The sequence below is a fragment of the Thunnus albacares genome, chromosome 23 (assembly GCF_914725855.1).
Source record: "Thunnus albacares chromosome 23, fThuAlb1.1, whole genome shotgun sequence".
NCBI classification, from domain to species: domain Eukaryota; kingdom Metazoa; phylum Chordata; class Actinopteri; order Scombriformes; family Scombridae; genus Thunnus; species Thunnus albacares.
Window position 1 is genome coordinate 17,311,415 of NC_058128.1, and position 13,459 is coordinate 17,324,873.

At 39.2% G+C, this 13,459-nt stretch overlaps 1 protein-coding gene across 4 annotated transcripts in view; it reads right to left on the reverse strand.

Annotated features, from left to right (window-relative positions):
- Positions 1–4,029: 4,029 nt before the first annotated feature.
- The window catches only part of gramd4a (GRAM domain containing 4a), a 52,017-nt gene continuing 42,587 nt past the window's right edge, over positions 4,030–13,459 (reverse strand). For 2 of the 4 annotated variants that reach the window (XM_044342769.1, XM_044342772.1), the window contains 7 exons: positions 13,267–13,421; positions 12,708–12,737; positions 11,624–11,768; positions 11,296–11,389; positions 10,863–10,953; positions 10,641–10,709; positions 4,030–9,164 (listed from right to left, as the gene is read on the reverse strand). In XM_044342769.1, the coding sequence (XP_044198704.1) occupies positions 9,054–9,164; positions 10,641–10,709; positions 10,863–10,953; positions 11,296–11,389; positions 11,624–11,768; positions 12,708–12,737; positions 13,267–13,421 (695 nt within the window). In that variant the 3' untranslated portion in view covers positions 4,030–9,053. The remainder of the gene's footprint in view (positions 9,165–10,640; positions 10,710–10,862; positions 10,954–11,295; positions 11,390–11,623; positions 11,769–12,707; positions 12,738–13,266; positions 13,422–13,459) is intronic. The other 2 variants (XM_044342770.1, XM_044342771.1) reach the window with 2 other exon arrangements.

Genomic DNA, 13,459 nt, shown 5'->3' on the forward strand with positions numbered 1-13,459 from the left:
GTTATTCAAGTAAAGTTATGGGCTTCGGTGTGTTATGTGTACAGCACGTACACACACACACATACCCCGACATGGACAAGGAGACAAAGCTGAGCTGTCAAACCGTGTCACCATTTTGTCGCAGTGTACAAATGGTAAATGGTGCCCCGTTTGGCAATGTCTCTTTTGGGCAGACTAAAAATACACTGAATCCATCAAGCAAAGCAGCGGGGTAGACAGGAGCCTCTGAATGACTCTGAGGTGTCATTTACAGAGTGTCGCTTCAAACCGCCTTTAACTGTATGAAAGTTCCTGACACTCCGTCTCTTGCTCTGCCTTGAAATACGGCGTTTATGAACAAAGAGAAGTCAACACAGATCAGTGAATGTGTCTCAAAAACTGATGGAAAAAAAATTTGAGCTTTGACAGGTCCTCAGCAAGAAATCTGTTAATGTTGGTATATTGCTTTTCTTGTATATGAGCTGAGATGGTTTTTTGTTATTTTGAGATAACAATAACAATATTATCAGTTATCAGGTTTGGATTGGAGTGAAATCCAGTTTAATATAAGTAATACATTTTTAAAAAAGTCATTTTAGCCTTTAGTATACTGTATTTATCAATTTCTCTGCCAAAAGTACCTTCATGTGGATATGGATGAAATAGTGAGCTTTAGTATTTGCACGTCTACTTGGAATAATCACATCTCAATCAAAATGTAAATCAGAAGTAAAGAGCATCTTAACACTCCACCTTTCATAGCGCTGAATGACAGCACTTACTGGTGACTCATTTACACACAAAATGTAATTTAAAAGTAAAAAATTGCAAATAGGATTCTTAAAATGAAAATGGGGGGACAGGCAAGGTGAAAATAAAATGTTAACAGCCTCATTTTTCTGTCAAGTTTTCAGTTTATGTTTGAATTGAATTTATGTTTGTTCTACAGTTTTAGACTTTTAATCTTTCACCCTTGCATTTAATCTTCTGTGTTTACAATGAATAATATTATCAGTATTCCATGCACAATATTTTAAAGTTATTTTGCATTTAAATCCAAACTCTAACATTTTCTGTGGATCTACCCAAAGAAGAATATTTCACAGGTTTCTTCATGTTTTTGATGTGCAGTCACATCCTCTACCTGCACAGAAATACTAGTGTGTGTGTGTGTGTGTCACATGTTACCTTGCCATCAGGGCTCACAGACAGGTGAAGATTTTCACAGCTTGAATCCGGTATATGAAGTTCATTTCTACTGTGGCACAAAAAGAAATGTCATCCACTACCTGAAAGTAGAAATGAAATTGTGCTATTCAAGCCAAACTGCACGGAATGTAGAGCAGAACTTTGTAAAAGACTCCATCCGTTGACGTATGAAGAGGAAACAGTTTCATGTGTCCACAGAAAGTGCCATAAAATGCAATTTTCAAAATGTTTTAAAATGCAGTTGTCATTTCAGAAGTGTCAGATGAATATATCTCCCATCAGCCATACCAAGAAATATTGACTGCTAAAGTTGCAACAGCCTGTAGTCTTCTGCAAGGCAATATTAGCTCTTTTCTCCCCTCTCTGTTAGTTGAGTAACACCCGAGGTGCACTCAGAATGAACTGCAAAGACCGGAAAATGTGTGTTTTGATGTGACATTGGGAAATATTGATTACACACATGAAAGTGGCTCAATACAGATCTAAATATATAAGATTATATATGTTTTCCTCCTGTTTACATTTTCATCACTCCTACTCTGATCTGTGTGACATGTGGGGGAAAAAAAAAACGCTGCCTGGATTTGCTGAGGTCACAAGAGTGAGACTGTGTGAACATGCCATCATCCACCTATTCATTGATTCCTTGATCGTCCAATCAGCATAGAAATGAGGTGACATTGGGTAGGAATGTATAACACATCAAACCACCCACTTTCTTATTCCTACATGTAGAATAAAATATTGAAATATCCTTGAGCAACGTACTGAATCCATACCATGATGGGGAGTGAGGGCAAGAGGGTAAAACAGCTTACCCTGACCTTTGACCTCCCTGTGGAGAGGGAAGGAAGAATGATAATGCCTAGCTGATTTGTCTTGACACAGGTCTTACAGTGACCTCATGTGGCAATAAATGGGCACTGCAGTGTCAAGCCAAAAAGAACCCTAATTTTTGTCCAACTTTAAGGCTCAAGTTTATTTATTTGTACAGCGCTTTTCATACAGTGGTTGTCACATTAAAATGCATTAAAAATAAGGCAAAGTGCAATTAAAGTGCAATGCACATAAATAAATGTTGGGAAGGAAGTTAATTGAAGGCCAGTTTGAAAAGGTTTTTAGTTGGCTTTTAGAAGTACTCACTGAGGTCACCTCTAATTTCTGATGGTAAAGTGTTCCAGGTTTTAGGTGGGTAAACAGAGGAGGCCTCAGTGTATTTATGGGTGCAGTACTGTGAGAGCAGCAGCAGGGTACTGGAGGACCTATGGGCACAGGCTGGGACATGTGGTTTAATAGCTCCGCAATAGAGGCTGGGGCCAAGCCATTTTAGTACTTTGTAAACCATTTTAAAATCAATTCTAAAAGTAACTGGGAGCCAGTGTAGAGTAGCTAAAATCAGTGTGATGTGCTCACTCTTCCTGGTTCTGGATGAGTTGTAGTTGTTTTACTGATTGTTTTGGGGATTAGAAGTGCATTACAGAAGGCAATTCAACTAGAGATGAGTGTCTCAGAATGGAGGAACATCACATGAGGAAAACTGTTCCAAAACTAGTAAGACAAACAGCGAAAATAAGAAATCGTCAACATGATTCTACCTGCCTACTTTATATTATTTTCCTCCAGAATGTGCCGATTGTCGTATCCTTACCTTTGTAGCCATGCGGGGGATATGGTTATATGTCCGTCACCTTTGGTCCAGACAGAAATATCTCAAAAACTATTGGAAGAACTATTGGTGTGGTCATGAGAATGATTCTTACTAACTTTTGCTAATCCCCTGACTTCCCTTTACAGAAACCAGCATCTCCCTTTGTCACATCTTGACCCACAGATTTTCAATTATGTTTAAGTCAGGGGACTATGAGGGCCATCTCTTGAGGTAGTCTATGAGAAGTTCATGTTGTAGAAGCCATCATCTTTCCAGCTTCAGCTTTTTTACAGACGGTGTGATGTTTGCGTCAAGAATTTGCTGGTATTTAGTGGAATCCATTCTTCACTTCACCCGTGTTATGTTTCCTGTGCTACTGGCTGCAACACAACCCCAGAGTATGATAGATCCACCCCCATGCTTAACAGTTGACAAGGTGTTTTTTTTTCATGAAATGCTGCTCCTTTTTTCCTCTAGACATACCTTTGCTGATTGTGGCCAAAGATTGTGGCATCAGGCTTCTACAGATGTTCTGTTGCATTCTTCTGATGTTGGATTTTATGATGAGGATGCAGGTAAGTTTCTTCTACTAACTCTTCCATGAAGGTCTTGTTTGTGCAAGCATCACTGCACAGTGGAACGCTGTACCACCACTCTTGAATCTGCTAAATCTTCCTACAGGTTTTTTGCAGTCAAATGGGGGGTTTGATTTGCCTTTCTGACCAGCATACGAGCAGTTCTCTCAAAGATTTTTCTTGATCTTCCAGATCTCATCTTGACCTCCACAGTTCCCCTAAACTGCCATCTCTTAATTACATTTCACACTGTGTAAACTGCAAGCTGACAACACTTTGCTATCTTCTTGTAGCCTTTATCTGCATTGTAGGCATCATTAACTTTCATTTTCAGAGTCTCACACAGCTGCTTAGAGTTGGTTGCTGAGTGTTTGCACAAGGTTTGAAGAGTCAGAGTATTTGTAAAGCTTTGAAACTGGCACCAGCTGACATTTCCTAATGACAATTATTGGCATGCCTCAGGTCTAACGAGCTAATTAAGGTCTGAGACCTTGTAGAAAGAACCTAAGACTTCGGAACACTTGGGGTGCCAAAACTTTTACATCCAACTGTATAACTCACCAATTGTTCATTTTATAAACTTCCCAATAACAAAAGATGACAGACACAAGAGCAAAATACCTTAAATTCATTTACTTAAATTAAAAAATGTACATCACATTATCTTTTACAATAGACATGTCTTTTAAAAACTCGGTGGTTTTCGTTTACTTCACTGTACATTTCAATAATTTGTATACAAATTCCTCTTTGACAAAAAAAAGAAGGAAAAAAAAAGAAAGAGAGAAGTCATTATAGCGACTGTCACAGATGACAAATGACTCACTGTAATGACTGCAGTGTTTCCTTGCAGTGAATGCTATGGGCTTGTCTTCCCGCTAGCACCTGGGCTTTAATTTGCAGTTCACTGACTGTAGCAAATGTTACAAGTTCTGTCTCAGTCCATAAAACAGGACTGAATCCTGGAGATTCATTTATTTGACCTTTTTTAAATTTACTTCGGTCATATTGTGATGATGTCAGATTAAGGCTATTTGCAGCCATGAGACAACTCATTTGTGAATTGTCTAAACTAGTACAGTTAGTACTGTACATTCAAAGTGGATCACTTAGATGTTGAAATGCTTTTAGAAAACCCTTAAATCAACATTTACACACAGTTAGAGGAACTTCATATTTAATACAACAGTGAGGACACCAGATTCAGCGGAGGGGACCTTGAGAAGGTAACACCACTGTTTTTGACATGGTCCCTGTTACTCTTACAACAGCAGTTCATTAGAGTGTTGTGTATCCTCTGCACAGTATGGCAGTCATTATGTGCATCTTACAATTCATTACATTGAAGGTATAGTTTTTAGACATTTTGGGAAATACACTCCTGTGTGTTCATGTACGGTCAAATCTCAGGTGCAAATAGGTGACTGTTGAGCGGTTAATCTTATTAACAATGGCTGTAAAGGCCTAATCGTACTGCACTGCATGTAACAGGTTGAACCAGCAACCAAATTAACTGAAGACAGTGAGAAACAGAGCTGACTGTCACAGTGAAGCAAGAACTGCTTCCAGGTTCTCTTCCAGAAAACCTCATTCAAAATCACCCTGATTTGTAATGACGCAAATAATTAAAAATTCAGTTTGGAAACATGACTTTACTTAACAATATGTTGTGTGGTTCACACTGTATGTTTAGATAAGGACAGTATTTTTTTTAAATTAATTTTTATTAAATATTTCAGTCTTTAGCAGCCTTTAACAAACACTATTTCCCATAAGGTTAAATGTCCTGGCTGGACTAAAAAGGCTAGTCAAAGTTCCTAACATTTGCTATAATAGCAATTAAGTTCAACATGGGCGAGTCGAGGGACATTTCTGTAATAACAGCAGGAGGGAGAAAACCTAATGTAGACGTTTTTACACAGAAAAAATTACAGCTAAAAAGTTGGGAAAATTACGTTAGACTGTTTATGAATATTGTGGATATGGACAAAACCAAGTTCACAAAGTAATTGTTTTAACAATATCTACTAGCAAGTGGCTCTGTCTAAGGCTAACAAATTCTGTACTGTACATGACTGGTATCAATCTTCTCGTCTAATTCTCAGCAATAAAGCGAATAACTGTATTTTGCAAAATGTTCAACAATCCCTTTGAGCATTTTTCTGGATGCTTCTCTAATAAGTGCCTTACAGTATTGTGTGTGCATATATTTTATTTCATTTTAAAAAAACAATGTTTTCTTTCTGGCTCTCTCAATAACTCTTCAAAAAGGTGCATCGTGTCACAACTATGAAGGGAACTACATGTCAAAAACACTGATGTTGCCATTTCAGTCCATGACCATCTCTGCTCTGCATGAAGCCTGTGAACCTGGTTTTTTTTACTGTAACTTCCACTACACTGTAACCAAGTACTGAGATGTTGGATATGACCATTTACATGCTGTATGAGGTTTAAAATACTGCTCTTGTTGTCACTATGTTTTGATTTACTATTGGTTAAAGATGAGCAGAGATAGTCATGTGAGTGGTGTGGAGCCGATGAGAGCGGAGACATTATTTCAAACAACAGCAGTCCAGTCTTCATAACTCCAAAGTCAAAGGAATTCAAACTGGGTTGTTATGAAAAAGAAGAAAAAAAAAAGAACAAAATAATTTTTACAACCTTCTGTAAACATGAGCTTAGGCAGAATATGGCAGACAGAAAATTAAAGATTTGGCAAAAGAAAAAAAAAAAGTAGCCTAGACATTTAGAACGTGATACATTCTGTGCTTTGTCTGAATGCAGCCTTGTTAGGGTCTCCAACACCTAACAGAGAGCTGGTTTTCAGAGTTAACAGATTACAAAAGGCTTCAGGTAAAAGCTTTTAAGACTACGGCGTGCCATCCAATCACACAGTGAGACAGCGTTCATTACTTTACTGACTTCACCTGCTCTAATATCCAAGTTACCCGTTCATGGATCAAATTTATTCCTAAACAAAAATAGAAATCCATGTCTGGGAAGGCAGCCTATCAATAAACAAGCCCGGTCCAAAAAAAATCATACGGATGAAAAATATCCATTCTTAATTAGTTTTAACTAAAAATAATATTAATGTCTAATGTTTGAACTGGTCCACTGCATCTCTGGCAATTTCATATCCAGTTCAGTTGATTCTAATTGATAATGATGACAAGAGGATTTGTATAGACTTAAGAGAGAAACCTTGACATTTTAAGTCTGTTTTATCTTTTTACCTGGAACCTGTGAGGCAGATAATGGAAAGAAATCCTCTGCTTTTCTTGAGGAATGGTGACACAACTAGAAAGAAGTGGCCTGTGAGTAAAAATTACCTGAATAAATGTCAATATTTAAATGTCAAGGTCTCCCTTTTTTAACAGTGTTTTGTAAGATTTACAAGGAAACTAAAGCTTGTGCTGCTGGACACACAGTAAACAGCTACTCTACTGTCTCTCATTAGAAATCTGAAGAGAAATCCGTCACCTCCAGCTCCCATTATCCATTATCTCCATTCATCTCACAAAACACATAAAAGTGTCTGACGTAGTTTGGCATTATATTTCTACATATCAAACCATTCGGCAAGAGTAAATACCAGCTTTACTCTTGTGAATGGTGTCTTAAAATAAAGTGACGTTGAAATATCCAGTTCAATATACTTTATACTATTCTATTGAAAAAAAAAAAAAAAGCGCACATTTAGACAATCTGGAACAAGTGGAAGAGCACCCAGAAGTCAATCTCTACTCACTGTGGCGTTACAGTAAAGCAGAAACAAAAAAACAAAAAAAACACAAAACAAACTTATTAGGCATGTCTTTTCTTTTCTGATTTTAAAAAGTGAATATGATGTTATTTCTCCTCTGTTCTTAGGCGATCAAGGTCGGATTTAAATGTCAAACGCTGAAATACGGCAACACTTGAATGTGTGAGGGAGCCCTTTGTGGGCTGTGATGTGAAAGTAATCGTTTGAAGTCAAAGTACCTTCTTCTTTTATGGTCAGCTTGAAAGTTGTCTTGCTCACAATAACAATAATAATAATAATAATAGTAATAATAATAATGATAATAATAATATCCTCCCTGTGGCAGACATCAATCCTGTATTAATACAATGTGCTTTGTGCTGTGCTGAGTTGCACTAACACCAGCAGGAAAAGAACCTGAGCTGGCCCAAGTAGACAGAAGTGAAATACCGTAGGGCGTAACTGGTGAGTAATGAGCTTGTACTGCAACTGCATAAATGTCAGGAATGCCAGTTAACTTTCTAATAAAGTGCAGGGAGAATACCATCGATGGGGGAAAAAAAAAAAAAGAATTTCTCGCTATATATTTACAGACTGTGCCTTCAAAAGAAAAGCTTAGACACGGGAGGTCTGTGTCAAAACTCTAAATGGCAGTCAGTGTTTGAACCATCTACTGTAACAGTGGTTGTGCTCTCATTTCTGACACAATCAACAGCTCCTGGACCGGTTCCTCATCCCAAAGGCTGTCACAAAAAGACAAAAAGAAAAGACGTTTTTCAAAAAGAAAGGCATTTCTGAAAAAACAAAACAAAAACAAAAACATTTCACTACACGTTACGCACACTTACAAAACACTGAAGCGGATGCTGAGCGCAGCAGATTTTCTGTTAAACCGACAAGAACAACTAAAACGTACTGTCGCTGCTGAGATGTGTCTGTGTCTATAAAGAAGAGGAGAAATTCAAAAAAAAAAAAAAAAAATTTTGACAGCAGCAATGTAAACTAACAGAAAGGCTTTGTGTCAGACAAGTAGTCGTCTGACATTTTCACAGCTAATACACATTTAAAAAAAAAAACAATCACTGACCGCTCACACGACTATAATTTTGTTGGGCTAGGCACCAATCAGCGAGCTTAAATGTCTAAAAATTCAACACTGACAGTTGTTTTTCGCAGTGATTTATAAAGCTAAACTTACATATTGGTTTCTACAGATGTCTGGCAACCTAAAGAACTTTTTTTTCTTTTTTTAAATCTTCCAGGTGTTATGATATTGTTTTTTACGTATATAAGTTGTTTTACGTATGAGCACTTTTTGAATTCTTCCTACCACAGCAGAAGTCTCTTCACTGACTGAGGAGTGAAGAGAAAAATAGATACTTGACACAGTTTAAGACAATTTCTGCCCACACATACACACACACTCACACATGCAAACACGGAAACGACTACGTCAGGAAGCCAGTTAGTTGGTCAGTCAGGTGGGAGAGGAGAACCAGCCCCCTCACCGGCCTTCTGCTGATTGATAAAAACCACACTGATCCTCACTCCTCCCGGAACCAGTTAGTGGATTTTGTCCGTTTTCCCAGCACCTGCAAGAAGTGTGTGATCATTAAATCCCAACTACACGTGTAGCGGATACTCCCACATATCCCCCCTCCGACGTGGACTAAACAGGGAATCCATCAATCAAAGCTGGGCGATGAGCGTCGATGAGGAAGCGGAGGCCCGTCACAAGAGGAGGAGGAGGAGGGGGAGGAGGAGGAGGAGGCTCGCTCAGAACAGGAGTAGTGTGGTGTTTCAAAGTATCTTCCAGTCCAGTTGAAACTCAGGAGGCTCTCGGCCCCAGACTTAAGCCCCGGTGTGGAGATGTGTTGATTAGGACGCGGGCCGTCTAGAGCTCTGCACTGGCTGGTGGTTTGGTGGTGGTCATGATCTTCATGTACTGGGTGAAGATGGCCTCGAAAGCCTCGTCTCTGTGCATCATGGCGCCAAACACCAGTGGCTGCGGGAGACAGAGATGCTGAGTGATTAATATGTAACTATATGAGCCAAGAAGAACAGTCCTGTTTCCAGCTTTGTGATCATGCATTTTTCAGATAATCCCAGTGGTTTTTGAAGGGTTTGGCTGGATGTGCAGAACCAAACTGAACTAATCCTACTTACCTAAGTATTGTGTGTGTATCCAAAGACTGATATATCTTATTCCTCTGTGCTGTAGACCTCTGTTGTTGTCTAAAAACTATTAAAAACTCGTCAATGAGCCACACTGCTGCACTGGGTGACATGTTCCTTGTCCCCAAAGGCAATGGTTACTAGAGTTCTTTTTAGAAACAACTCCAAAGACTAATATAGTGATCATGTTTTGAGGCTCAGGAGAGAAGTGCCTTGTTTGGCAGACACCACTGAGCATGTGTGGCAACTGAAGACTGAAAACGTGATCGCTGTTAATTAATCTTTGGAGGTTTCTAACAAACTAACATGACTGTAATCTTTGGGGCGAAGGCACATGTTAGCCAGCGCAACGGTGTGACTCCTTGACATGTTGTTAATAGTTTTTGGACAACAGAGGTCTACAGCACAGAGGAATAAGATACAGTATATTAGACTTTGGACACACACACACACACACACACACACACACACACACACACACTTCTAAGTAGAATCAGTTTAAGAAAAATATAAAAAATTGCTGGTTATTTACTTTAAAAGGATTATTTACATTAAGAATGATTCAAATATTCTCTCTCCGTAGAGGAACTCTTAATCTCTCACATTATCTCAGAAACTACACCAAATTAGTTTTGCACGGTGATGACATGGTCATTGATGATGAATTACAGCACACATGAATGATTAATCATAGTTAGAAAACTATCAGAAACGGTGGTGAGTCATCACTTAGCTCATTGCTTCAACCAATAACCAAGAATACATTTAAGTGATAAGTAAAAAACATATATATATATATTTTAATTTTAAATACTGATCACATGGTCACATCTCCGAAGACCTCAAATTTTCAGTGTCTTCATGTTTCCACTTGGGGGCGCCAATGTGCAAAGCTGGCCAGTCAAGTATACAATGTGTATGTTGGTATACGTCTTACAGAATGCATCTTGACCATTGTTTTAGTTCTGATGTCTCATTACATCCCTCAACATTACATTTCAGTCTGTTAATAATTATCTCTCTGGCTTACTAATTCATTAATAATTCATAGCAATTATTGATGACATTTTCGGAGTTGATGGCAAGGACTCAGACACAAATAACATCTAGGTTACTACAAATGTTTTAGACTTCTTATAGCTTTAATATATGCATACTAAACTGAATATAAGCCATTTGAAAAACTTCATACACATGGTGAACTTTAGCTGCAAAACCTGAATACATTAACCTGATTTCAATCTATAGCATCTTGTGTTTTTGGCTGTGTTTTGGTGTTTCGTACAACAGTCTTTACATACTGTACCTTCTGAGTAGAAGGAGTCGCTATGGAGATGCCCATCCCACTTCCTGGTAGGACTGAAAGCACTTTGTACTGGAGTGGTGAGAAAAAACACAGGAAGTCATTATTGGGTTTTTTTTTTACCGCACATTATTAAAAAATGTTAAAAATCAAATCTTAATGATCAACGGTAAGTGTTTCCGCCCCTTATTTAAATGTCTTTGGAGTTTATTCAAGAGTGATTACCTTTTGTATGTCAGTGATGTCCACCAGCTTGATAACTTTATTCTTCTTGGAGGAGCCAGATCGGGAGCTGGAGCTCTCAAAGCACAAGTAACTGAGAAAACAGAAAACAAACAGGCTGGCAAAACATACGACAAACTGAATGGACTGCTTGTCAGTTACATATCCAGAGAGGTTAAGAGATTTAAAGATCAGGGATATTCTCTGGGGGAAGGGCTGTCCTACTCGATCCACTGCTGACTGACTGACACAGAGACAGGGAGGGAGGGAGAGATGTGGTATAGCTGCTAGTAAGCTAATAGCTTTTCATTTACTTAAAACGTCTTCGGTTTCCTGTTTCTCCTCCCTGCTGCACCTTTAAGAACTTATTTTTTTCTCTCGTTCACTCAGATTTAACAATAAAAGATGTTCTCTTGAGAGAAGATGTCCCACTTACTTCTCTGTGACGAAAAGCACTCCGTTCCTGATGTAGTCTGTGGGCATCTTCCTGTCTCTGTTTATCAGGCAACACCTCCAGCCGTTATCACACACTGAAAACACACAGGATGGAGAAAAAATTAGATTATTTCTTATTCTAAGCTAGGTTATGATTTTATCTTGCAACTTTAGTCAATCATTTCCAACCATAGAGATGGATGAAGCGTTTTTTAAACTTTATCTTACAAACTGAGACAAATAAGATGTCAGCTGTACAAATTGCAATGCAGCTGAACACGAGAGATGTCATTGCAAATGAAAAACAGAGATACAGTAAGTGGTCTCACCCGCCAGAGGGCGCTCTGACTCCGCCAGGTTGAAGACCTCATGAAAGGCTCCTTTCTTGGTGCTGTGGGAGCGACCTGCTTCCTCCTCTCTGCTCACCCCACATGGCACGGTGGCCAGGCTGCTCCGAGAAGCCACCGGCTGAACCTGGAGGGAAACGGAGGAGGAGGAGGAGGGAGGAAGGAAAAACAGACAGGGTGACAAAACACAGGCAGAAAGGACACGTGGGAGAAGAGGAAGAAAAGATGATGATGAGGGAAAGGAGGAAAGAGAGGGAGAAATATTTAACATTAAGCATCTCTACACGTCATGTCCGATAAGACTACAGCTTCCCAGAAATATTGAGAAAAGTAGCCGATATTGAAACAGCTCTTCCACTTCCAGTATTGCGTTATGTGCTTCTCTGCGTGTGCACTTGTTTGCTGCAGGCTCAGGTGTAACGTGCAAAGCAGAGAGTGAGGCCATCATTCATTCAACATACATAACCAGTTTATAGGCCAAAAAGTACTTGTTAATTTGTGGAAAAAAAATATAATTCTACTAAAAATGCATCTTTATTTACATATTAAGGTCAAAGGGATCATTTTATGTATTGTTCAGTCCTTTCTGCACTAATGTTTATGTTATAATAATTAGGTTGTAGGAAATGAACCAACATTTAAAACAGCTAACAGCAATGACATTTTGGGGTTAATTACTACATACAGTTGTGGGACAGGGAGGATTTACTGAGCTAATATTAAATAACTATGTAAAGGGGCTACTCTATGTGCATTTTAACTACTCAGTAAACACACTGCTACTTCTTCTCACAAAGCATCTGTGACAATGGATCAAAAATGTCAATCGTTATTTTAAAGTTTACACACAGACTCACTGTCTTAATTTACTGTCACAAACAATTTTAGAAGGAAAAAACCTTTATTGTTGGCTATCATGACATTTTGATCCATTCTCTACACTAGCGGCCAGTCCCATGGTGTGTCACACATCGTGTGCGCACGCACACACACACACGCACACACACGCTTTGAGGTGAGCTGGCGGCACACCCAGGCACAGTAGAGGAACCAAAGGGAGACACACCAGAGTCCCTACCTTCTCAGAGGCAGACAGCTGAGAGAGAGAAATGACAGAGGACACCTGTGACTGATGCCACAACAAAGACACACATGCTCACACACTCAACCTTACATAAAACACTTTCTGGTATTAGATTATAACAGTGAGTGGCTGATTGTTAATGTACTATTGACAGGAGTGAAGATATTTTGTGACGTTATTGACCCCTTTTTTTCTCTTTTAGACTGACACTTCAGCAGGTGGATTCTTGCCAACATGAAAGACTGAACCTGTAACTGAACTCCAGTGGACCTCAACGGCATCACTGCTGTAGCTGCTAGACAGATTGGGATGCCTCTGTAGGTATAAACTTCAGCTTTTTAGGTTAGCAACAAGGAGGGCCTAAACAGAGAATTAAGGTAGCATGAATAATCTTATGCTTTGTGCATTATAGACATGTTCTGTCTTAGGATTCAGACTAAGCTGTGTCAAATGGTCTGTGTGTTTAATTAGTCTGAGAAAGCATGAATGAGCAGGAGAAGGCAATGAAGAAGTAGATGAAGTGTGTGTTTCTGCTCCTCACCCGCCGTGACACAGTGGCGTTGGTCCTCTCCTTGAGCTGGGGGTCAGTGGGAAGGCTGTTCCACACGATGTAGGGAGTGTCATACTTGTCCCGCAGCTTCGGACAGCTCTTAAACAAGAAGTCTATGATGAAGAACTTGATACCGGCGTACAGGCCTGGAGAGGACAAGGCGGTGAGAGGAGAAAATCTAAAT